Consider the following 24,268-nt stretch of genomic DNA (forward strand, 5'->3'; position numbering starts at 1 on the left):
TCGAGACTTTTTTGGTTTGGGGGATTTCGAAGAAGACCATTCTCTGCTAGCCCTTCTTTATTTTGTATCTAAATACATGTTCACATGCTCTTTGAGTCGCTTAAGGCTTGGCATCCGTCTCAAACACATCTATAATGGATCGGGAGGCAAAATCTGTTTCTCATTATCACAGACAAATCAAGCCCCCCTGAGCTGGAGAAAAAGATAGGAGCTCTGGTTAAGGGTCCGGGACACAAAATGACTTCTGGGTCCTCCTGCCCACAGAGGAAGCATTTCAGCCCCAGGGGCTGACATTACTGCCTGATGCCTCTGCTTATAAACTTCCCAGCCACCCACTCTGGAGAGTTTACAGGTGGGGACTCCACAACTAGTGTTCTCTAGGAATCCTGGCGAGTTTGAAAGGGAAAGAAGGGGAGTAGGGAGAAGCCCAAGAGCTCCCTCTCCCCGCAAAAAGGCGAGCCCCGACGTAGAGAACACAGCTGCGGGAAGATGAAAAACAGTTTATTGTCTAAAGAGCAACAGAGGGTTGCCGGACATGGGCAATTTAAAATTAAATACAACTCCAGTCACAGCCGTTGGCAGTTAAAGGTGAGCACATTCTTTCAAAAGCAGAATCATCCCTGCCAGAAGGGTTGCCTTCCACTCAGGGACCCAGATGCCTCCTCAATTATTAAAGCTTTAATAGGTGGCCACTCAACTGCCCTGGATGGCAAAGCCTCTTCTACGACGTATTTTCTTAGGAAAAAAAAAAAAAGTTTTGCCCTCCCGCTCCGTCCACAGAGCATAAAGTAAACGCTTTAGGGAAGGTGAGTAGTATCTTGTCACTGAGGTAAAGGACTCAATTATAAAACCTTCAGAAGGACTCTCAAGGCACATCTACCTACTGTGACAGCGACTTAACGCAAAACCGAAAGACAGGCTAAAACATTTGCCCCCCTACACATCCTTTCCTACTCCCCTCCCACCTTTGCAGAACACAGAGGGGAGAGAGGAAGCAGGGAAGGGGGCGCCCTGAGACCTGGACACTCCTCTGACCTGAAGCAGCATCCTTTCCTCCTGAAAGATGAGCCGGCCACACACGTGCTGCTTGATCACACCGGCGAGAATCGCGGATTGGAAGCCCGCACTAATTTTAGGATGGGATTCACTCTGCAGCCGGGGTGGGTGGCGGGGAGGCAGGCATTCTCCAGGCCTCTGCCTTGTCTCAGTGCAAAATGAACACCCTGCAGGATGGCCCCTCGGAGGAGCAGCAAGGCTTGCAAAGAGAAACTTCCAGGCTCCTGCTATCTGGGAATCCTTGGGAAACATGGGGCTGGCCTCCAGGCTGCTTTCCAGCCTCTCCGAAGCCCTCTGTGAGCGTTTCCATCTAAGCGCTCCCTCCGACCGCAAGACCAAACACGCCTCGTCTGAAACGAACCCCAGTGACCCCAAGCAAAGACACGAGACCCCAGGGTCACCGAGGAAGGGACACCAACGCAGCCTGCAACCGAGCCTCATCTCCCGGCTTTGATCTCAGAGGAAATAAAGCCAGAGCAGTCAGCGCAGGGACAAACTGCCAATGCTGATGTCCCCAGTCGACCACTTCAACCTGGCTCCACGGAACATCCGAACTGAAGACACATTTCAGATTGTGTTTTATCTCCACCAGGCTCCTCCACCTCCGTCCCGGGCATCCTTTGTCTGCTCCTGGCCCTGATTTCTCCCCGAGTTACCCCACGGAGCAGGTCTGTTGCTGGGCAGCTCCGGCAGTTTTCAGTCAACCTGACTGCTTTACTCCAGAAGGTCCTTTTTACACAAAAGGCCTCACTGAGGCAGAAGGGCTCACCTTTGATTTGCTCACCTCTCACATGTAAAGATGGCTCGAGGCCTCTGCTGAGCACGGCTGCACTCGGGGAACGCCTGAAATGCAGTCTGTTGGGAAACAAGGCTTTTTAAAGCGTTCTCTGGAAGGCGTGATCCTAGCTTGGGTTCTGCTGGAAGGGAGAGCTAAGTGGAAAGGGCTGCAGCAGAATCAGCCCAGGAGAACCCAGCCAGAGAGGGAGCAGCAACGCCGGTTTGCTGGGAGGCACTGGGAGAGGGAACCAGAGGCAAAGATACACGCCCTGAAACACCCTATGTGTTTTTGTAGCATTTATGATCATCATCCTCCAATAATGGATGCTGTAATAAGTTGTTTAATGGATATGTCCCCTGCCGGATGCAAACGCAGGGACTGTACCCCACTCCCCAGCTGTGGTCTGACTCGGGGTCAGAGCTCCAGTCACTTGCTGTATGGTGAGGCAATCAGTCTTTCACCCCATCCTCCTCCGCGTGGTGAACTACGGACCATAAGGAACAATTTGCCCCGCCCCGCAAGAGCCAAGCTGCCTAACTGCTCCCACACTTCCTTCGACTTGGAGGATCTCTCCTCTCGAGATGCAGCTCCCAGAGGCCTCCTCTGATAGGCCTGCCCTGCCCTTCCCTCTCCTCCTCTGTGCCCCTCCTGTGCATGGTCCAGACAAGCCGGGCCACTGTCCCCACCCTAGCACCCTGCCTGGTTTATACACCTGCCTCCCTCCAGCCTGGGAGCTGGGAGGGCAGGGCCAGTGCCTGAGTCTGAGTCTCTACAGGGCCCGACAGCACCATAAGAGACTATGTTTGCCCAATACATGGCCTGGGCTGTACTCATCTGCATAGACCCCCTTTTTCCCTCCCACAAGATGCTTTCTGCCACACTCCCTCCTTCTATCCTCCCTTCAAGGGAATAACAGTAACAGTATACCCACACCTCCTAAGGCTTTTCCACCTACAACACCTAATCAGACCCGCCCCCGAAAAGGAAGTCAGGCTGCAGCGGGTGGGAGCCGGCTGGCCACATGATGCCGCGTCCACCGCTCCCCGGGGCAGGTGGCCGAAGAGGGCTGGACCCGCCCCCACTGCAGACATTCCTCCTGCACACACCAGGCATGAGAAACAGGTGCTGGTGCCTGTTTTTCACCAAGAGGGGAGGACTGTGGGAGAGGAAGCAATCAAAAGACAGACCCTTTTGTCTGCCCAACACACTTAACATTCTGAAATCGCTAATGGCCTTTGACCAGCCCTGCCTCAGTCAAGCGAGGCCTCTGAATTTCAGAGAGTACCAGACATGGGCTTCCAAAATCTAATGTGAGTCTCCACATCACTTGGCGATTGGCCCTCCTTTTCTCCCTCTTCCCTCCTGCTGCAGCTGAGATGTCACACAAGGGGAGGATGCAGTCCCCACACCCGTGGGTAGTCTGGTGCCCGGGAACACAGGTGGGCCCACCCCACAGCTTCCTCTGCCCTGCAGGGTACACAAGGCAGCCGGGGACCACACCCTGGGCAGTGGCGGATCACAGCCCGGGTATGTCGTCATCTAAGCTCCGGACCAGGCATCTCAGGCAGACGTCACCTCCTTGACTGCGAATCTCCCTCCGCAGGAGGCTCTGTCCAAATCAGAACGTCAATCTGTGCAGCGCGGATGTCTTCTGGAGGTGGCCACACCTTGGCGAATGTCTCGGGCACCTTCAGTCGGACCTCTGCAGAGTTGTTCACAGTAAAAGCAGCTCCCACTTATCAAAGTGCCAACCACGCCCCAGACACCATGCTGAGCTCTTTATGAAAACTCTCAGGCAATCCTAGCAACAACCCTGTAAGGGAAATACTAGTCTTACATTATCCCACTTTACAGATGGGGAAATTGAGGGCCAGCAAAGTTAAGTGAACTTCCCAAAGTCCCACAGCTATGAAATTATTAGGCCAGAAAGAAAACTCTAAGACTGCCCGCCTCCTAAGCCTATTCTCTCAAACCCTAAGCGCAGCTGGTTCCCACCACATACTCCCCCGTCTTTCCTCAGTCTACAGATGAGGAAACGGAGGCAGAGGGCTGCAAGGCAACTAGCCCAAGGTCAAGTTCAGCTACTCAGCACCGAGCTAAGAACGAGAAGCCAGCCCTCTCCGGCTGCGCCTGGAACATTCACATCTGTGGTCAGCGGCCCTCCCTCCTGCCCCCTCCACGCCTAGCAAAAGGAAAACCAACCCAAACCCACAGGCCAAAGAAGAAAGATCCCTCATGTGATCCAACCTGAAGCGAGCAGGTCACTTGCTGTCTAGGGCTCCTCTCCCCTAACTGGACAGTGGAGCTTGCTGGCTCTCTCTGTCCTTGTCCTTTCTGCCACCCTCCCCAAAAAGACTGAGTAAGCACTGGTACGGCTTGGAAGCAAGAACCTAGCGCCTCAGCACAAAATGAAGCATCTGCCTGTGACCTGGCACTAACAGGGGCACTTGCCTCAGAGAAATTCAAGCATCACCCAATTTGGAAACTAAGGAAATGAGTCATGCCTCTTTGAGGACCTTCCCTTACAGAGAAGGAAACTGAGGCAAAGAGCAGTGGCGGCAAACCGGTCACGGCCCCACGATGCTGGGGACAGGGAGAGGTTAGACAGAGTCAGAACATCTTCCGGACCCGGATGTCCAGCTCTCGTCACGTTCCTCCCTGAAGGCCCAGGAGAATCTGTTGCATTTCTTTAAGAGACAGGCCCTCATCCCTTTCTCTCTCTCTCTCTTTATTCCCTTGGCTTTTAAACCCAGAAACTTTCACCAAAAGCAGGCACGTGCAAAAAGAAGCCACCTTTGTCACAACATGAAGCTCCCTCATCAAGCCACTGAGGTCTAAACTGGCTCCTAATTAATATTAACCCTCCAAATCAGAGTCATGCTCAGAAAACCTTGGATGAAGAGACACAGGGCGGGAGAGGAGTCTCCAATTTTCTTCTTACTTCATCTGGAAAATTAAGAGCACCGCTGATTTGAACAAGAAATCATCAAGGAAAGCAATCACAACTCCACACGGCCCGTAGCGCGATGGACTTGGATGTATATAACCTGCCACTCTCATGCCCTGAAATTAAAATGACTGTGGCAAGAATAGCAATGATGGCCTGGGTTTGTCCCTCCTCCTTCATCCTTAGCAAACATAAAAACCCCAACGGAAGAGTCTGGAGGAGATCAGGCTAGAGATCTTCCTTATAGCTGTCACAATAAGCCAGCAGAAAATTGGTCGAAGACTCCACACCTCAGTCCACCAGAAGCAGGCGTCCCCCAAGGCTCTTTACCTACAGGATAATGACGGGTGCAGCGAACACAGAGCACTGGAGGGGGAGGGTGTCTGGAGACCCTCCACTCCAGACCCAACATTTATTTGCTGTTTCTGCATTAATTACAATAAACTGCTTCATAGCCTAGCGATCACTTAATGGAGCAGCAAATATGGCTTTTTCCCTATAATTAGTCAATGTAATCTACTACTAGTTCCCTCCTCCAGGCCACCCCTTTCCATCCTCTACATGCTAACACTCACACACACCCCATTCCCCCAGCCCAGGATCCACTTAAAATCATAATCTTGCTCTCCGTTTCCAGCAACACCTGGCCGGTGGATTCCTCCTGCGAAATACGAAGTGGAGGGGACGAATTCAGAAATGAGCAAAAAGATGAGGACAGGCAAACTGCAGATGCCCTAAGATGTTGGGGGCTCTCCCATCCCCCGCAGAAGATTTGAGGGTCAGGGACCCAGCAGGCGATAGCTGGGACCCGTGGGCATTTCCTGGAGCACTGCCAAACAGACTCCCACTCACATGACTGAACCCACAGGCTCGTGGATCAAAACCTAATATTTCAAGTCCTCAAGTAAAAGTTCTGTGAAAAGGTCATACCCCCCCATCCCAAGGTTCTCCCTCCCTCCCAACTGTCCTCACTCACAGCTGGGAGCCCATCTTTCCCTGAAGTTATTCCTTCCTTCTAAGCATCCCCCAAACCTCTTCAACCACCCAGCCAGTGCTTCTAGGGACCACCGGGGGTCAAAGGAACAAGCCCACCTTCAAAGACTTGCCGACACCATCTAAGGTTCCTGACAAAATAAAAGTACTGCCTTAACGCTTGAAAATTTGGGTAGATTGAGGCTACCAACATCCCTTTCTTAAGATCTGCTTCTCTCCACTCAGCGCGCTAAGGACTTATCAGCTGACTTTTATTCTCATCTCCAGTAAGAACAGAACACTTTGCATCTCCCTCAGTTTCAAGATACAAAAGAAAAAAAAAAAAAAATTCCCTGGTCACGGGGAAGAAATTAACATGTTCTGAGTGTCAACCATACACCAGGTGCCTTATCTACAGTGTCTCATTTCAGACCCACAACTCTATCATCCAGTTTTTTAGGTGCAGAATTGAAGCTCAGAAAAGTGTGGACACCTTTCTAAGGTCACAGAGTTAGTGCAGCGAGATTCAGACTAGGTCCCTGTGAGCCCAAAGGCCGTGCTCCTATCAAAGCACAAGCCTCGTGTGTTACAGCACAAGCACTTGTCCAGATCCAAATCACATGCAATTCTACTCAAGTCGTATATATTCATATACGAACACAATCCACGTGTGTGTGTATATATGCTCTTTTGTAGTTCTCGAATATTACATTTAAAAAAATAGTAAGGCAGAAGACTGCTGCCCTTAAAACAATTCTCCAACTACCAAGGCAGTCATTTTGCCAAACCTGCCATAGGACATCACCCTTCCTGACAACACGGTAACTCACATGTCATAGCGCTGTGTGCCAGACACTGTCCTTAACACTTTAAATGTTAAGTCATGTAATCCTCACAACAGCCCCACGAAGGCAACACTATCTCCATTTTACAGACGACAAAACTAAGGCACAGAATATCTAGATAACTTGCTCAAGGTCACATAGCTGCTAAGTGGCAGAGCAAGGATTCAAACTCAGCCTAGTTCCAGAGCCCATGCTCTTAAACATTAAGCCATACCACCTCAATAGAAAGGAATAAAAATAACAAAGTCAATGATTCAATGCAGGGTGGGGGATGGAGTGAGATCAGGCCTACATTTGGAGCTTTTTCCCCCATATTTTCAGCCCCAAACCTGTATGACCCCAACTCATTCCCAAGCTGTTCTCACGATTTCTCTACCATGAATAATTGTTCTATTCAAGCTCTCCTGTCAGCATCTAAGACAAGAGCCCAGAGGGTCTGAGGAGCCGGTCTCTAGGCAGCTTTTAAAGCCCCTGCACAGGGGGAGATGTTTGAGGATGTTTAAGTTCAAACCCCCAAAGCACTTCCCGACACTTGGGGGGTTTTGTCTAGATAGCCCTGAAAAATGGTCATTTCCCATAAGTACAATCAGTCCTTCTCCGGGGATGCCCGGGGGGTCTGATCATTCTCACTCCATCATCTCTTACAGCTTGGGGAAGAACTCAGGTGACTATTTCCACGGTACCTTCTGCTTAATCCACTGGGGTCATGCTGAAGAGGGGCAGCGAGGAGAACTAACGCTGTGAATGCACAGGCTTTGAGCAAACAGGATGATGTGGCGATAAAGGCAATCACAACATGCTAACATGGCAGCGAGCCAAACGCGAGCTGCCCGGGCAGGACTTGTGCTCAAAAGCACTTTAATAGAATTCTTTCAGCAAGTGCAGCAGAAAAATTCATAATGAGGTTCCCCCTCCCCACTGTGTCAGTCAGGTTCTACAGTTGTGTGGATCCAGTGAAAAATCACTTTTAACAAGGATATGGGACACGTACGGACGTTAACCTGAACATCGTGTACTGCAGGGAAAAACAATGATCAAATCCGTGGATTTTTATTTTCAAAGTGATTTAAGTAAGGCGTTCTGCCATAATCAGCTTTACTACCCCTATTAGCACAGGAAAACAAGTTCTGAACCTGGCTCCCTAGTGAAAAATGCAAAATTTGTATAATTAAAATTATACTTGTGAAATTCAAACACACTTTAATTTCCTAAGGGTCCCCTAATCAAGTCAGAAGTTCTTACTAAAACCAATTATCTGCTTTGAAAACAGAAGAGGAAACAGATACATGTAGCAGTCTAGTGGAGATTCACAGCCCAATCTTTTCCTAGGTTCAAGCATCCTGATTTGATCCTTTTTCCCCAGGTGAAAGAGACAATGAACCTGGCTGGCTTTTATTAAGTGTTATGTGTGTAAGTGTAACCATTTTTGTTTGCCTTTAGCTACAAAAATGACACATTCAAGAGATATTCAGAGGGAACTGAGTTGAAAGGAAAAAAAAAACAAAAAACAAAAACAGGCATGTGCCAATAAATACACACTGTATTTCCACCCACCCACCCCACTCCAGGTCCCATGTAGATTTTTTTTCTTAAAGATCTCACAGCAGATTTTCAAACACTTGCCCATTACTCTTTAGAAGGCTCATGTCAACACCAGGATGAGGAATCAGATAGAGATTCCAGCCTCATTTCTGGAAGTGCCTGACAACCGGGCCAGGTACGCCCTCCCAAGGTCCTATCCAGTAAGGCAGCAAGACCCAGGCTCCTCACCTCCTTACCAGGTAATCTACCTGAAATGTTGCAGCTTTTCTGGAGTAACTGGAAATTCTTGCACAAGAGCAACATGGAAATACTCTCTAAGGCACTAAAATATTTAAGAAGCAGTTGTTGCATTGTTCCATCTATACCATCAATATGAAATGTTATCAGGCTAGGGCTTTAAAAAAAAAAAAAAAAAAAAGCCATTGGCCAACAGGCCTTCTCTTCCTGCCTCCCTGGAATCCATCTCAGAGATGAGGATATTGACTTTTCACACTCTTGGCCCTGGTGCTCCGAGGCGGCCTCACCAGCCACCCACCCAGGCCCCCAGCAGATGCTCAGAAGGGTAAAACAAAATGCCTCCCGGTTGAAAACTTGACTTTTCAGTAAGTGGGAATACAGCCCTCGCCACACATGGCCTCTCGAGGGTGGAGAATACTGCAGCCACCTGAGCAGGATTTGATGTTACAACTTTCATTGGAAGATAGGAAACTCGAGTGCGTCGTGCACACACACACACACGTGTGCAGAAGGAGACACGCTCAGCAGAGGGCAAGTCCTGGGAACCGCTCTACCTCGCTGGACAGTTGCCCCCCTCCCACCGGAGCCGTCACCTCATTAATGTCACTCAGCATCACATTTTGCTACACTAGGTCTTTCTGCACTCTGTTCCTGCAGGCAGCCCGAAGCCAGCTGCCATTGTAAACTTCTGCTCCTTGGGAAACTATCAAAAGCTTGAATTGGAGAAAAGAAAAAAAAAAAACTTTCCGAGGGCCTCTCTGCTCACACTTTCCCCTCCTCCAGTTTCTTCTCTTTGGTGCTTTATTCAAAATCACTACACACACAAACCATACTCTGAAAGTCACTTACAACAGGCCGGCTTTAAAAAGAAAAAAAAAAGCTAGCGATTGCAGGGGCCTATCTATTTGCAATTGCCCAAAGAGAATAATTCATTTCGGTGGAGGATACAGATGAAGCCCTGAATACATTCCCACACCGTTTTCTGCCCTTCAAAACAATAAAAATGTAAAAACCCAGACGAAAGAAGGCCCGGGGTGGCATGAACAGACTCTCTTGACCCCCAAGGAATTTATTCTCCTGGATCTTCTAAAGCACTCTGTCCCCAGAATGCATCATCAAGACCATTTTATTAGATTTTTCTAAACCCTTGAAATTGTCACATAATTGAAACAGAAACAGCAATTTAGAGCTCTGAATGGATTTCTTAAAAAGAAGACTCTGGGCTGGCCCAATATCCCCTCCTTGGCCGCTGTTGTCCCTAACCTAAATTTAAGGCCCTTGCGTACAAAACCCTATTTATCTTTTAAATCCTCCCCTGCCATAAAAGTTACATGTTCCCCTAATGCCTTAGATTTCAGGACATTTGGGTGAAACTCATCCCAGACAACAGGCTAAAAAAAGAATCCATTAGCATTAACTTGCCTGTCACAGCCAGTGACAAATAAATGAATGTGATGCTTTCAGATCAGTCATTGGTGGAACTACCCCCAGGCAGATAAAGACCAGGACTGGGAGACAGAAGGCTCACAGGGACACCTCTCACACAGCGGTGTCTCGGCTGTCCCCCCGCTGCTCCCCAGGACTCCACTCTCAGAAGCAGCAAAAACAGGCATCAGATGCAGAAAAGGAAATGCGTTCCCAATGCCCATGGAGCATCCCCAAGATAAAGGATGCTCCCTTCGAGAGCCAGGACCCCAGGAGGAGACCGAGCCACTGACATAGAATTTCCCAAATCTCAACGTGCTGTTCTATCCATCACCCCTAGAAAGGGCCAACAGTACCAATCAACCCATGAGCTACTAGGTAAGGGCCTGTTACAATCTGGGCAGTGCCGTCTCTGGGGACGGTAACAGATGACTACACTGGACCCTCTATGTGCAGATATCACCCTCGGCCCTTCATATGTGTTAACCTACTTAATTCCCTGAACAATTCTGGGATGTAGGAAATATTAAAATCCTCATTTTACAGATGAAGAAACGCAGGCACAAAACCATTAAGTGATTTGTCTAAAACTCCGTAGCTAGTAAGTGGCATTTAACTGTGCTAAACAGGTTCTTAAAAAATAGGCAATAGAAACTAACTTGAAACTTCCTGACCAGAGGAGAACAAATGCTACGCCTCAGCCTGAGCGTTTTATAACAGTCAGGCAAAGCGCAAGAACCTAAAATCTACCCACTCGTGTTGGATGCAGTGGGGCTGAGTGGTTAAGAGGGCAAAGGGACTTGGGATTCAGACAGACTTCAGACCAAAGGCCAACCCTGACCCTTACTAGTTCTGTGGCCCTAGGAAAGCTTCTTATTCCCCTCAGACTCAGTTTCCCCATCTGTCAAATGGAGAGAATACCAACTATTGCCAAGGACTGTTGTAAGGACTAAATTAAAGATTAAGCAGATAGAGGCTCATATGGTTCCTTGAACATATACTGAAACACAAATGTGACAGTCATTATTCTGAGTTTAAGACTTTTCTTTTTGATTATTCAAATAAAATAAAGAAGTACCCTCTCTAAGAATAACTTCCCAGAGAGCTGGGAGCTTGATGCTATCTACCCTTGAAGGAGAGGGTGAAAAGGGACACTTGTTGTATTTGGGAGCCAAATACTGTCCCAACTGGACCAACCATCCTCAGCTGCTACGACAATGTACTACGGGGGGCTCGGGCCCAAGACCCCGCCGGTTCACACCTCTCACACCGCACAGAAGGCAGAGGTCATGATTCCAAAACCTCACGTCCCGCACACTAGTCAGCCACTCACCCAAGGTGACCCCAAGCAGACACTACCTATGAAATCACAGGTCAGGATGCTCTGAGCCACAGAGCAGCCATTGGTGTCATACAATCTGTGATTTCCAAACCTCAGTGTCTACACACGGTAAGGTCAAGATCACAAGTACAAAACTTTGGAATTCTATCTATATCATGGTCCCTTGTTAAGGAGGCAAAAAGGAGAGGAGGGGAGAAGGCGGAAACAAGAGAATGACAGAGCTCTCTGTAGCTGCCACACACCCCACAGATCAGGGGTGGTATCTGCCCAGAACATCACTCCTAAGAAAGGGTCGAAAGAACGCAGTATGAATTACGCTTAAGGCACAAGTCCAGGGCAGGAAGTTCTCCATGAAACAGCACAGGCACAGTCCTATCAGGAACTCAGCTTCTACATTGGTCCAAAAGAGCTCAGCACGTGGTACGGAGCAGCTCCATGGTCCTGCACACACACAACAGGTTCCCCAGTGCCTGCCCAACAAAGCACAGCCGCATCTGCTTGGCCTGGCATTCAAGGCCTTCCACGAGCTGGCCCAGCCTGCCAACGAGGCCCCATCCTAGGGCACCCGGCGGTACACACCCTTTCCTGCAGCTGCACGTCCTGACCTCCCGACCTCCTGGGCCCCAGTAGGAAGAACTGCATTCCTGCCATTCTTCCTTCCTACCTGTTCTTCAGAATCTGGGGCAAAAACCACCTCCCCCAAGGGGCTAGCTTCACTCCTCCTTCTTCCAAATGCTGTTCCGACCTCTCTTACCGTGCTTACGGAATCCTCTCCTGTAGCACGGGCAGCACACCGTCCTTCCAACCTAGAGGTAAGACCCCTGAAGACAAGCGCTGTGTCTCCTTTGTCATCCTGCATTCACTCTATCTAAATGGAGGTCACAGTGTGCAAAAGAGCACGACTAAACGCTGAGGGCTATTTTTTAATGAGTAAAATATGCTTGTGCCTTTATTGTCCAGTAGAGGCAATAAGGCATGAACCTAAGGAACTCTAAAACCCAGAACAAAGCACCTAACACAGAGATTGGTCCCTGGTGCTGGGCAGAGACTGGGAAATAATTACTGAACACTGAATGTGGCATCTGAATGTATTAAAGACATGGCCAGTGCCCACCCCCTTCACTCTTATCCTGCTGAGGTTCTCACACTGGCCGGTGTGTTGTATACTTTGCTCACCGCTTCTTTGCCCCACCAGAGTGAAAGCCCCACGAGGGCAGGGCCTTTGTCTTATTCTCCACACCATCCCCAGAACCATACACAAGTGTCTGGCATATGGCAGGTGCTCAGTAACATTTGGTGAATAAACGAATGAATGAGTGCCCGGCACAATGCCTAATGGATGTATCAATACGGTTTTTGCTAATTTATTATTGTTGGAAGGGCCATAACCGAAGAAAAGGTAAAGTGCTGTGAAAATCCAGAGAAAGAAGTATTACGTCCAAGAAGAAGCAGGGACAGCTTCGTGGAAAAGGTTAACGACTAACTCGGGCTTTGAAAGAGGGGTCTCTTTTGTACAGTAGAGAGAAGGAAGGGCAGTGCAGATGGGGACCCACAAAAGGGCAGCTCTTCAGAGAAGGCGGAACACTCAGGTTCTAAGCAGCAAAAGGTTAGAGGAGTTGGGGAATAGGCTGGAAGAAGACCCCCATACAGATCTTGAAGGACCTTGCCTCCCAGGCTAAGTTTAAAGTTTGTTCGGTGGGCATTGGGAAGCCAAGGAGGGTTTCCTAAATCCCCCCGAAAGTGGGTGCACACACAGTCAGCAAGTACAAACAATGAAAGGAGCTCTTAGTAAATGAACACACCAGATCAAACAAGAGGGCAGAAATGAGGAGCCCCATCTCTGTTTTGTGTTCTCGGGGCTCTTGGCTGGAGAACGTTCGGGGTTTAAAAATACAGAATAGGACAAAAAGAATGGATGCAGCCTCAAGAGGCACCCAGGAGGGTCGGCTGATTCCTCAGAGCATTCCTCCTCCTCCTTCCCTGGAGGGGCACAGGCGCCTCACCTGTCCGCCAGAAACATCTGACATAGAACACGGGCCCTCCAGCATCCGCGTGGACTGACCTTAACACTGAAGCGAAAGCACATGAGGAGAGGCAAAAATCCAGGGAAAGGACATTTGTAGGACAAGGTGCCCTCCCCACCCTGAGCTGACACCTGCTGCTACCGGGAACGAAGGAAGAAGCCACGCTCCCCAAAAAGAAAGAAGCTAAGCCACTAATCCCCCGAGGCCCTCGCTGCCGCGGACGAGGGCTGCAGACACCCCACCACATCCCTGCTGGGGACAGAAACCCACCGGCAGGTCGGTTAACTGTGGCTTCCCAGATGACAGCTGCACATCACCCAGGATCTGCAAGACACTAGGAGGACCCGACCCGCGGCAGCAGGGGAGGCCAGATGTCGAAAACTCACCCCTCGCCCTTGAGAAGCTGCCAAGAAACTGCTCCCCCGGAACAGGACATGAGTGCGTGAAACACCCAGCCTGCACTGAACCCATCTGGAGAGCCTTCCAGGGGGCAGGAAAACCCGGCTTCTAGCTCAGCCTTGCCACAACTTAGCTATGTGGCCTGTGGCAATCGACATAACTCCCCTGAGTGTCAACTGCCTCCCCTGTGAAAAAGGCAGGCTGGATTCCACGCACTCATTTAACAAACAGTCACCAAATGCCAACCATCAGCAGCCCCCTGCCGTCAGGGGGCTTACATTCCAATGAAGAATTTTCTTAGGGCATTTGCACCATCGTAATGTTTTTTATTCTACAAAAATAAGTCTATAATAATAGTATCAGCAGACCTTTGCCGGGTGCTACTTGGTTCCAGGCTGCCGGCAAAGACTTGTGCATTCCTCTTGAAAACCGCTCCAGGGACTTCCCTGGTGGTCCAGTGGCTAAGACTCTGCACTCCCAATGCAGGGGGCCCGGGTTCGATCCCTGCTCAGGGAACTAGATCCCACATGCATGCCGCAACTAAGAAGCCCACGTGCCGCAACTAAACATGCTGCAACGATGATCCCGCGTGCCGCAATTGAGACCCAGCACAGCCTAAATAAATAAATATTTTTGAAAAAAGAAAACAGCTCCATGTGGGGTGCTCCACGATCCCAGTTTTAAAGGGGAGGAAACTGAGGCTTGGCGGGCCCGAGGTGATTTGCCCAGGGTCACCCAGCTGTGACCAAAGGCAACTGGAGATCCGTTGAACAAATGAGATCTCTCTTGATCAACAGATAAGGTTCTGGCCTCGAAAACTGAAGGAGGAAAATGGTAATCAGGGGAGTGGGGAATGCTTTACTATACATGAGGATAATTAGGGCAGATGGTGAGTTACACCCAGACTCACTCTTGCCCCAAGATGCTAGGCTGTCTCTTGGTTTCTCCATACAAGAAAAAGAACCCCAAAAGCTTGAGTGAAATTCTTCCAGGTAGCCAACACTTCTGCCCCAAAAGACCGACAAAAGGATATGACATGATTGATCCCAATCATCCCCGTTTCTCCAACGGCTTCAAATTAAGTCATCTTTTTAGAGTAGCATGACCACTTTAATCTTTAAAGATAGAGGGGAGGGAAACTCTTACATATTTTACCAAATGAAGTCATCATCCGGAGAAATAGAAAGATACAGAACAGACCTATCTTCTTCTGATCAAAATGTGCTTCACTAATTAACGGCCACTAGTCTCCAAAGAGCTTCCCCTCGACTAGTTAATAATGCCCATTATACTTCACTTGAGATGTGAACATTTCTATCGCAAAGAGGGAGAGATGAACTGCAGGATTCAAAACCCTTCCTTGGGTTGCTCATTAAAATTCTCGTCAAAACAGATTTTTATTTATGTGATACATTAAAGAATATTATGACAGTCCTAATACGAAATCTGTTCTTTGCTGCCGTGGATTTTCTTTTGTATCCAGTTACAGTTTCTTTCCACCAGTCTTGTTTTAACACCTCCACGGAATATTTCTCTGGCAAGTGTTAGCACAGAGGGACGGCCAGAGAGCAGGGAAATGAGTCTTAACTGAGAGACACGCTGACGCATCACTGACAAGAGGGGCACGGCTCACCTTGCCACTGAGACCCTAACGCAAACGCACACACGTTTTACTGGAGACAAACAATAAATAAATAAGGCTTGAGTTAACGTTCTACTCTCCTGCCAGCTGGGTCTTGGCCTCCAACACTCCCTTCAGTCTGAAATCCCCCTGGTTGGACTCAAATTCTACTGGAAAATAACCATTGACAAGGAAGACGCTCTCTCCACACCCTGCCCCAGTTCCCAACCACCACGCCCCGCCCTCAAGCCCAGAACCCTCTGAAAGATTCCCCGAGGGCTCGGATGGAGAGACACACCAGTGTCACACAATGGTATGATATCACAGGGGTTGAGCGAATCACCCAACCATGGAACATCGAGGTCCGGAGGTGCGGTTCTGCTCCTCAAGGCCTGGTGACCACTCAGAGCTGCCGCCTCCTCCGTACCCCTCGGAGACCCCGCAGGACAAATGCCGGGAGAGGGCCCAGTTCTGGGGCCACGGTACACCACTTCTCAACCCAGCTGCGCCTTGGTTTCCTCATCCAGAAAATGGAGATGATACTAGCACCCACCTCACAGGGCAGAGGTGAAGACTGAGGGGGTGAATACACATCATGTCCCTACCACAGTGCCTGGCACATGAACTCAATGAACGTCGTCATTATTACTAGACCTCTCACAGGATTAGCGTGAGGGCCTCACGAAAATAACAAGAAAAACATTAGGTAACTAAACCAGAATGGAAAAGAATACGAAAAAGAATACATATATATGTACACACATACACATATACAACTGAATCACTTTGCTGTACACCAGAAACTAACGCAGCACTGTGAATCAACCGTACGTCAATAAAAGAAATTAAAAAAACTAAAACAGCAGATCCCACATATGGTATTACCATACGCTAGCTCTTTTTTTAGGCACTTTACCTTTCTTAATTTATTTACTTCTCACCAAAACTCAGTGAGATAGGGAAACTGAGATTTGAGGAAGTTAAATGATTTGCCCAAATTCACAGTTAACAAGTGGCACAGTTCGGATCCAAACACAGGCTGTTAAGCTTGAAAACAACAACAACGGTGATTAAACCAACAGTAATGGTGCTGGTGAGGATGAGGATGATAAGTGTCAAGGCCCTCACCCTGTGCCAGGCTCTTTTACTCTTCACGACCCCCTTCTGAGGGCGTTACCGTCATCACTCCCATTTTACAGATGAGCAAACTGAGAGTAGATGATTTCTCAGTGTTGCAGGACCTGGGATTCAGATGGAGACAGTGGATAGGAAAGTTCCTTGTAAAGTAACGTGTGTCATAAAAAGTAAAGTATTGTTATGAAATTCCTAGAATTCCATGGAAAGATGTCTTTCCCCAACTGGTTTAATGTTAGCTCACATCCAAAAGTCTGATAATTCACCTAAGCCAACCCAGACTCCTGGGTTGGGGCAGGGGTGGGGGGCACATTTTGACAAGTTTGAGAAATATTGTCTCGTTTTTAAGTTCAATGCATCAGTGAAAAACCAAATGCCAGAGTATATTAAAATAAAATATTGTCCTCCTGGTTTTAAAAAAAATGGGGGGTTGGGGAGGAGCAGCAAGGGAGAGGAGAAAACAGGTCAAACCCATGGTTTGACCAAGTCAGGGATTTTTCCAGTTTCCCTCTAGGGTAATCTGATCCGAGTTCTCGGTGATCAAATGACTAACCTGGAAATTTGAAGATTCACATTTATGGAAGAAACAGCAATTCTTCCAAACTGAGGAAACACTGCTTATCCTGGAAACCTTCTGAAATGTCAAGGATCACACACAGTTTGGAAAGCAACCTTTAAACACTTAACACGGTCCCAAAGTTTGTGCTCAGTACAGAAATAATCTAACCTCTTTGGTTCATTAATTCCTATTATTTGCTTAAACTTTAGGGAAAAAAATGCCTAAAGAAAATATTTCACTATTTTTGTTTAGAGATTTGTGTTTCCTTCGAAAGAGGGAAGGGGAAGGGGAAGGGAGGGGAAGGGAAAGGAAGGGAAGGGAAAGGAAGACATGGAAGAAAGAGGGGGGAGAGAGAGAGAGGGAAGGGAGGGAGGAAGGAGGGAAGGAGGAAGGAAGGAAGGAGGGAATCGCATGGTAGGCTCCAACCTGAAATTCTCAAAATACCATCCACAACAGCCAACTATTTCTTCATTAATGTACAAAACCATTCCTTCCTTTGCACAGCTAAAAGGCTCCACTTCTGGGAGACCATACTTAAAGAAATAAACTGAATTTGCTAAAACCACAGCACTATCCCTTTATGACCTACAGTCAGACGCTTCACCTTTTCCCCTTTCCCTTAAAAGAGTGCCAAGACCACAAGATGCGGAAAAAGTATTTCTTCCGATATTACCCGGGGAAGAAAAAAGTATAATTAAAAAGTGAAAATTTAGTGTGGAAGCCATAGGCCCTTTAAATTTCACCTTAAGCTTTATGCAGCTGTGATATTGTGGCCACACCTGGCAAGCTCAGTGAAAATTATGTTAACTACACACTTCGGAAAAGGTGAAGGCCTATCTCAAGCCTTTCAGCAAGGCTTGTAGTACCACTCCTACAAAGGGACAACGTTCCCAGCACTTCTCCGCCCAGGCACCAGCACCTGCACCAAAGGGTAGCACTGCTGGCTTCAAGTGTGCCCAGATTTACCCAATCTACCTGAAACCAATACATCCAACCACTTCCTCTGTCAGATTGAGGGCTTCATGGGTCTACAAAGTTGTTTTTCCAAGAAAGGACAAGTTGTTTACTTAAATTCTACTCCTCTACATAAACTCTAAGTTGTAAGACCTCAGAAGAGTACCCTCCAACAAAGAGTCACGAGGAAATGTCCAACTTTTCCTGATGTGATCTCAGCGATGCTTAAAAAATAAATAGAACACTTGCATAAATATTGCAACAGATGGAGCTATGTCCTCCCAGGAAGGATCGGGCTTGCCCCTGCCCCCAGCTGGATGCTCAGAACCCACCTGGGGACGGCTGACTTGCAGACGCACGGTTATTTCACAGAGCGCGCCTGCCCTGGCCTCTCCACAGTCACGTGCTGATACCCTGAAGAAACGGTGTGCACCAGGTTTCAACGCTTCCTTGCCAGTGCTCTGTTGGAAACTTGAAATCCTTGGCAACCACCTCGGAGGGCTAAAATCCTATTACTGATTCTCCTACTTACCTTGGGTTGCGCTCGACGAGGAAATGCAACTTTGGGGTCAATCTGGGGAAAAAATGCAAAAGCAGGAGTCAGCTGCATGACTTTGAGGGGAGAAAAACAATTCTGACTAATCACCTAGTTATTAATCACTCATTTCTCAGGCTTTTAACCCAGCTTTTAGTAACTTCTCAGGCAACTTAAAAGCTTCCTTAAAGTTTGATCTAAACTGCAACGGTCTCTCCCAAAATGTAACAAACACAGCGAGCCTTTCTGAAACATCCCACCATGAATTTCAATGTGTAATGCTGTAATATACCAGATCTCATGTGTTCTTATTTAGGCAAGGGCTTCGCTTGCATTAGGGCTTCATGCATCTAATTTGCATCTTTTCTGGGAGAAAAGATGAGAACATCATCAATGAAAAAAAAATCATAACCTGAAATTTACATGGAAGACCCTTCCAGCAGCACGTAACTGGATGGTAGTTCTTCTCCTCAATGATAACTAAACAACACAGGTGGGGAAGGGGATTCCAAAAATTTTTTAAGTCAACAACGTCCAAAAAACTCCCCATCAACATGCAACACCATGCTCTGCTTGAATTAATTCACTCATCTTGGCAAAAGTAAAATTACCTAAGATGAATCAAAAGGATAGTTCGGTCTGTAGTTATACCTCAAAAGAAAGCAGGTGTCAAAAACTACAGAGACTGAGTGGGTTCTTAAAAATAATAATAATGAATAAAAATAAGTGGAAACATTGGAGATAAATGCACCTGGATTTTCAAAATCACAGGGGGTAAAAATCTATGAGCAACCTAAACCCATGTTAGAAAAGTAAGGCCGTTATGGGGAGAGGATAAAAAAAAAAAAATTACTGAAAAAAAGCAGTCAGAATCTAGTGCAACATTTAGGATATTCCCCCTACCCCAACCCCAGTCTGAATGGAAAAACAAGCAGTACACCAGATCAGACGTCTGCAGATCTGAATCAGGGACTGGCTTTAAAACTCTGAACAATTCCCACAGAAGCATTTGAGTCTAATAGGCTGATTTGAGGGGGGAAAAGTTGTTGGACAGAAAATATGGGTAAGGAAAGAATGAAAAAATATTCCCATTGTTAGTTTTCATTAGATTTCTAAATGTCACAAATCTCTGGGTAAAATTCAACACGGAGCGTGGCATGAATACAGCTAAAAGTTATTTATTTATCCGCTTTGGCTTTCATATTAAAATTTTCCCCTTTTAAAATGTAAATCTCAACCTTGTTTTCAGTTCTTCCATGGGGGGCGGGGGCGGGGAGAGTGATGCTTTGGGAAAAAGCACAGAGGAGGGGGAAAGTCACACCAGAGCTAATTCTGTTCCCAGACTTAACAGCCCCTAGGACCTAACCAGTAAGACACATTCACCACTTTTATTAAGGTAGTTTAAAGACCTCATAAAAGTCTGCAGCATGTTTTCCACCTTTAAACATCACCTGAGAAATGAGAGATTACTTTGCAAAAACTAAAACAGACAAAAATCTCTGATCTAGGAAACTACCCTTTCATGGAGATTAACATTACCACAGCTACAGGTATATTCAGCACTGACTAGGAGCTGTCGACAGGAGAAATACAACAGGTGTGGATTTTCCATTCTGTTGACCAAACGTAAGACAGATACGTCTTCTCATAAACACTCTCCCAAAGTTTTTTTTTTTTTAGCTGATCAGCACACAACTGCAATAATAAGTCACCTTGTTTGTGGGGCAAAAGGTGAGGAACATGTCAGAGGTGAGGGAAAGGCCAGGAGCCAGAGGAGAGTAGGGAGAAGTAAAGAAAGCAGAGCGCTAAAAAATTATATATATCCAAAGTTACAAAACTCGAAGCCAATTCAGATCTCCTGTATAGGGTATTGCGGTAACAACGTGTTATACCACAATGAGAGATCTTCTGTGGGCCAAGTGTACACGCTGAGATCTTAAAAGGAGAGGACAGGTCAAGAGAAGTAAGGCAAATCCCAACCTTTTGTACATCCCTGTCAACTGTTTTTTAAAAACGAACGAAAAAGAAAACTACCAAAAATGAAAACATTAGTTAGTTAAGTACAACTCTACTTACTGTAGCTACAAATCCTCTAGGAAAAGACTAGGGTACTATTTTGGATGTGAATGGCCGTTACCTAAACAAAGCTTTTAAGGTAACAGTAAACAAGATCCTCGTTTCCATGTCAATAAACCAACCGCTTCTGCCTCCGGCACTGAACGTTGAAACAAAGTCAAAAGCTAGGTTATACTAAATAATAGTGACCAAAACATGTCTACAAACAATTAGTGAGGGAAAACTGCAGGCGCTGCATCTGATACTGAGGGAGATGACCCACCAGACACCATAGAAATCAAATACTATAATACTTCTCCCACCCGGGGTGGACAGAGGGGTGAATAATAAATTCCCGAATTTGCCTTGAAATATCTTTCCTCTTTAATTTTACTAGCTTTTTGAACTGTCTAGCCAAGAAGTCAAAGAGATAAAAATTCTTCAGACATCCGTTATCACCCTGCAAATGATTGTCCCTGAAATTAAATGATCTGAAAGTGCAAAAAGGCTGGGCCACAAGCTAGGACAAGTTCAGTGCAATTAATAAAGCAACTTAAAGTGTGGGCCTCTTTTTTTGGGGGGGGGGTGGGGTGCGGGGTAGGAGGCATGCACCTGACCTCTGATCAGAGAAAAAGAGTAAATTTGCAAAATCAATTCAAGGGTACCAAAGGTGGCCAGCTTCTTGTCTTCTCTGCCATTCAGTGTTAAAGCCAAAAGGGACATGAGAAGATCACTTGTTCCACTCCTTTATTTTACAGAAGAGGAAACTGAGGCCTAGAGGCAGGGAACAACTTGCCCAAGCTCTGCATGGGCAGCTGGGCCTAGAGCATGATTTTCCACCCCACCCCTACCCCGGCCCCCATCCCACTCACCCACCACAGAGAGGTGAAGTCCCCAGCAGCCCAGCACTGCATCCCAAAGTGACCTCAGGGCCCCTGCCTTAAGGCGGATGAATAAAAACCATGGGGAAATTCTAGTAGACAAGGAAGGCAGGAGAGCCACAATAAAATGCTATGAACTCCCCTTCCTCTCCCCCATTAAATGCATTATTATACACTGATACTTTCTTCCCTTCCTCTTCTGACCTTAGAGACTTTTATCCCCTCAACAATGGACTTTAAAACCTTCTAATGCTGTAAAAGTACCCACACTCAAAGGATCTGAAAAAGAAAAGAAAAAACAAACAAAAAAAAAAACCACTTTGAAACCCAAGACCTTATCAGCCTTAGATTTCACACCATCTGGAGTCACCCACTGGATGCCCAGCTTGGATCTGGGAGGTATCCTTCCCTTCTCAAACCACCTTCCAAATCCGAAGTGCCCAAGAGGAACCTGTTGCCTGGACTGTGGTTAGCGCCCCCTCACCTCCTCGCGTCCCCAGTCCCCCTCGGTCCCCAGTCCCCCTCGGCCCCCTGTCCCCCTCGGCCATGAAGCAAGCTGTGCCTTCTAAGAGCCGATTCCCACAGCCACAGTTGGTTAACTCGGGCTGGGCTCGGCTGACAAAGAAAAGTTGCCTCTGATCGGTGGTGGAGTCTCTTCGCAGGGTCCTTTGGCCCGGAAGATAGCCTCTCCCCAAGCCGACCCCTCCCCCAAGCCTAGGCCTGGCAGCATCTGGGGCTGCAGTGGGACAGGCTCTAAAAAGAAAACCCCAAATCCAGGCTTTGCGGCAAACTTTAGGACCGACTTGCAACCTCGGCTTCAAAGTACCCAGTTCTCAGCACAGAAGCAAAAGAAGACACTGTCTCTTTAAATTGGGCTGTCAATGCCCAGATCGGTCCTGAAAAGGGGCAAACAACAACAACAAGGAAAAGCAACCTACCGTCTTGGAATCTAACTCGTGGTGGGGCTGACCTAATACTTTATCTACACTTGCTGGGTCTGCGAACGTGACGAAACCGAAGCCTCTGAAATGAGACAAAGAGGGAGAAAAACAAACAAGAAAATGTGACACCATCGAGAGCAACAAGGAGCGAGCCCTAATGCAGAATGGAGAGCAAAGTTGCCCCCGCTCACCCCCACTCCCCACCCTCCCCACCCCCTCCTGCCTACAGCCCTCGGCCTCGCAAGGAAACACATCAAGGTTAATCGGGGAAGTGGAACGGGGGCAGGGCGGGTGGAGGTAACTTGGAGAACGCTGGTGTCTCCACTCTTTCGCCACCTCAGTTTCTCTCCTCCTCCTCCCCTTCCCTTTCTTTAACGCTTTGTTTTATTCCGAAGAAACCCAGGCACTTAGAGGAGATCCAACCAGCTTTCTAAAGGGGCTTAAGAGTTCGGGGAGTTGGGAGTGCGGGGGAAGCACACATTAAAAAAAAAAAAAACAACTATGTGGAAAGTGAATGAAGCTGAATGTCATTTGAAACAGAAGAAAAAGAAGCGACGGGAAAATGACTTAAAGCGGAGATGTGGGCATCTGTGTATCCAGAATTCAGCCCCAATTAACAATAACCTTTGGGGTTAATGGAGGAGGGGGGAGGATGGAGCGACGTTCGAAACCAGCCACATGCCTGAGCCCCATTCTAAATCCGCTTAGCTACTTCCGAAGACACCTCCAAAAATAACACTTAAACTTTGTTCTAAAATAAAGACAAAATCCAGAAGGGAATGCTTTACCTGGAGCGTTTCGTAGTGGGATCTCTCATGACCATACATTCTCTAATTTCTCCAAATTTGCTAAAATAGTCTCTAAGGCTATCTGTAGAGAGAGAAAGAGAGAGATTGGGGGGGGGGGGGGGGGAGAAGGTGTGGAAAAAAAAAGCAATGCAAATTTTGATCAAGGACAAAAACCAAAAGTAGTTTTCTGTTGTTATTCTGGGTTTTTTTTTTTTTTTGCACACGCGGGGGAAATTCGGCAACAGAGGTCGCGTAGAGGGCTCGGAAAGGATTTGCTATTTAAAAAAATAACCTTGCACAGGAGAAGTGGGGAGCCAATGGCGAGGGGGGGGGGCTCCTACACCGGGATAACAAAGAGCAATAAAGAAGCCAAGAAGGGGGGGACCCAGGCGTCCCCCCCTCCCTCCCTTACCTGGTGAGGTCTGCCAGCTCAGTCCACCGATAAACATTTTACTAGAGGGAGAAAACATAACAGAAGTGAGCACCGATGTCAGATCGGCCATTTTGACGTGTAACTTACAAAAGCTAAAAGGAAAGCGGGGAGGGGGGGGGAGCGAGCGAGCGAGAGCCGGGAGGTGGGGTGGGGGAGAAGGTGACGGCGAAATGCAATCCAAAGGTGTGTAACTTCCACTGGGGTGGGGGGGGGGGCGCGCGGGAGGGATGGGGGGGGGGGCGCGGGAGATGCCCGGCTCCGCGCACCGCCGTCCCCGCCGCTGCAAGGAGAGCGAGCCCGAGGCGGCGCGGTGGGCAGCGGCTGGAAACTTACCCGGGGTCGTGCTGGGAGTCGTTGGCGCTGCCCGAGGTGCCTTGGCTCCCATTTGCCTCCATATCTGAGCCCCCCCGCCCCCCCACCCCCAAAAAACCGAGCCCCACAGCGATCGGAGCGGAGCGGCGGCCGGCTCCGAGCCCCGAGATCTCCCGCTCCCTCCTCCCCCTCCTCCTCCCCCCCGCCCGGGCTCCTCCGAATCTCTCTAAGAGCGGCGGAGCCGGGGCAGCGGCGAGAGCCGTCACACGTGGGCTCGGCTTAGCTCAGCCCCGCCGCTCGCACACCCCCCCGTCCCCGCCCCCCCCCGGCCCATCCCCACCTCTCCCCCTCCTCCTCCCCACCCCCATCCCCTCCTCCTCCTCCCCCTCCTCCGCGGCGCACGTGGGGCGGAGTTCTAGAACGTCGTGTAACCAATGCCGGTGACGTCACGCACCCCGGTGCGGCCCCCGCCTGCCCGCGCGCGCACA

The 24,268-nt window shown here is 48.3% G+C and overlaps 1 protein-coding gene across 8 annotated transcripts in view; it reads right to left on the bottom strand.

Moving 5' to 3' along the window:
* MSI2 (musashi RNA binding protein 2) overlaps positions 1 to 23,937 on the bottom strand; it is a 395,252-nt gene extending 371,315 nt beyond the window's left edge. For all 8 annotated transcript variants that reach the window (XR_009006264.1, XM_057535585.1, XM_057535583.1 and 5 more), the window contains exons 1-5: positions 23,802 to 23,937; positions 23,448 to 23,488; positions 23,036 to 23,117; positions 22,245 to 22,329; positions 18,368 to 18,409 (exon numbers count right to left, since the gene is read on the bottom strand). Coding sequence is in view for 7 of the 8 variants with exons in the window: in XM_057535585.1 (XP_057391568.1) it covers positions 18,368 to 18,409; positions 22,245 to 22,329; positions 23,036 to 23,117; positions 23,448 to 23,488; positions 23,802 to 23,863 (312 nt within the window). In the remaining variant the exon portion in view is untranslated. The remainder of the gene's footprint in view (positions 1 to 18,367; positions 18,410 to 22,244; positions 22,330 to 23,035; positions 23,118 to 23,447; positions 23,489 to 23,801) is intronic.
* Between the last annotated feature and the right edge of the window lie 331 nt (positions 23,938 to 24,268).

The sequence above is a fragment of the Balaenoptera acutorostrata genome, chromosome 20 (assembly GCF_949987535.1).
Source record: "Balaenoptera acutorostrata chromosome 20, mBalAcu1.1, whole genome shotgun sequence".
Lineage (NCBI taxonomy): Eukaryota > Metazoa > Chordata > Mammalia > Artiodactyla > Balaenopteridae > Balaenoptera > Balaenoptera acutorostrata.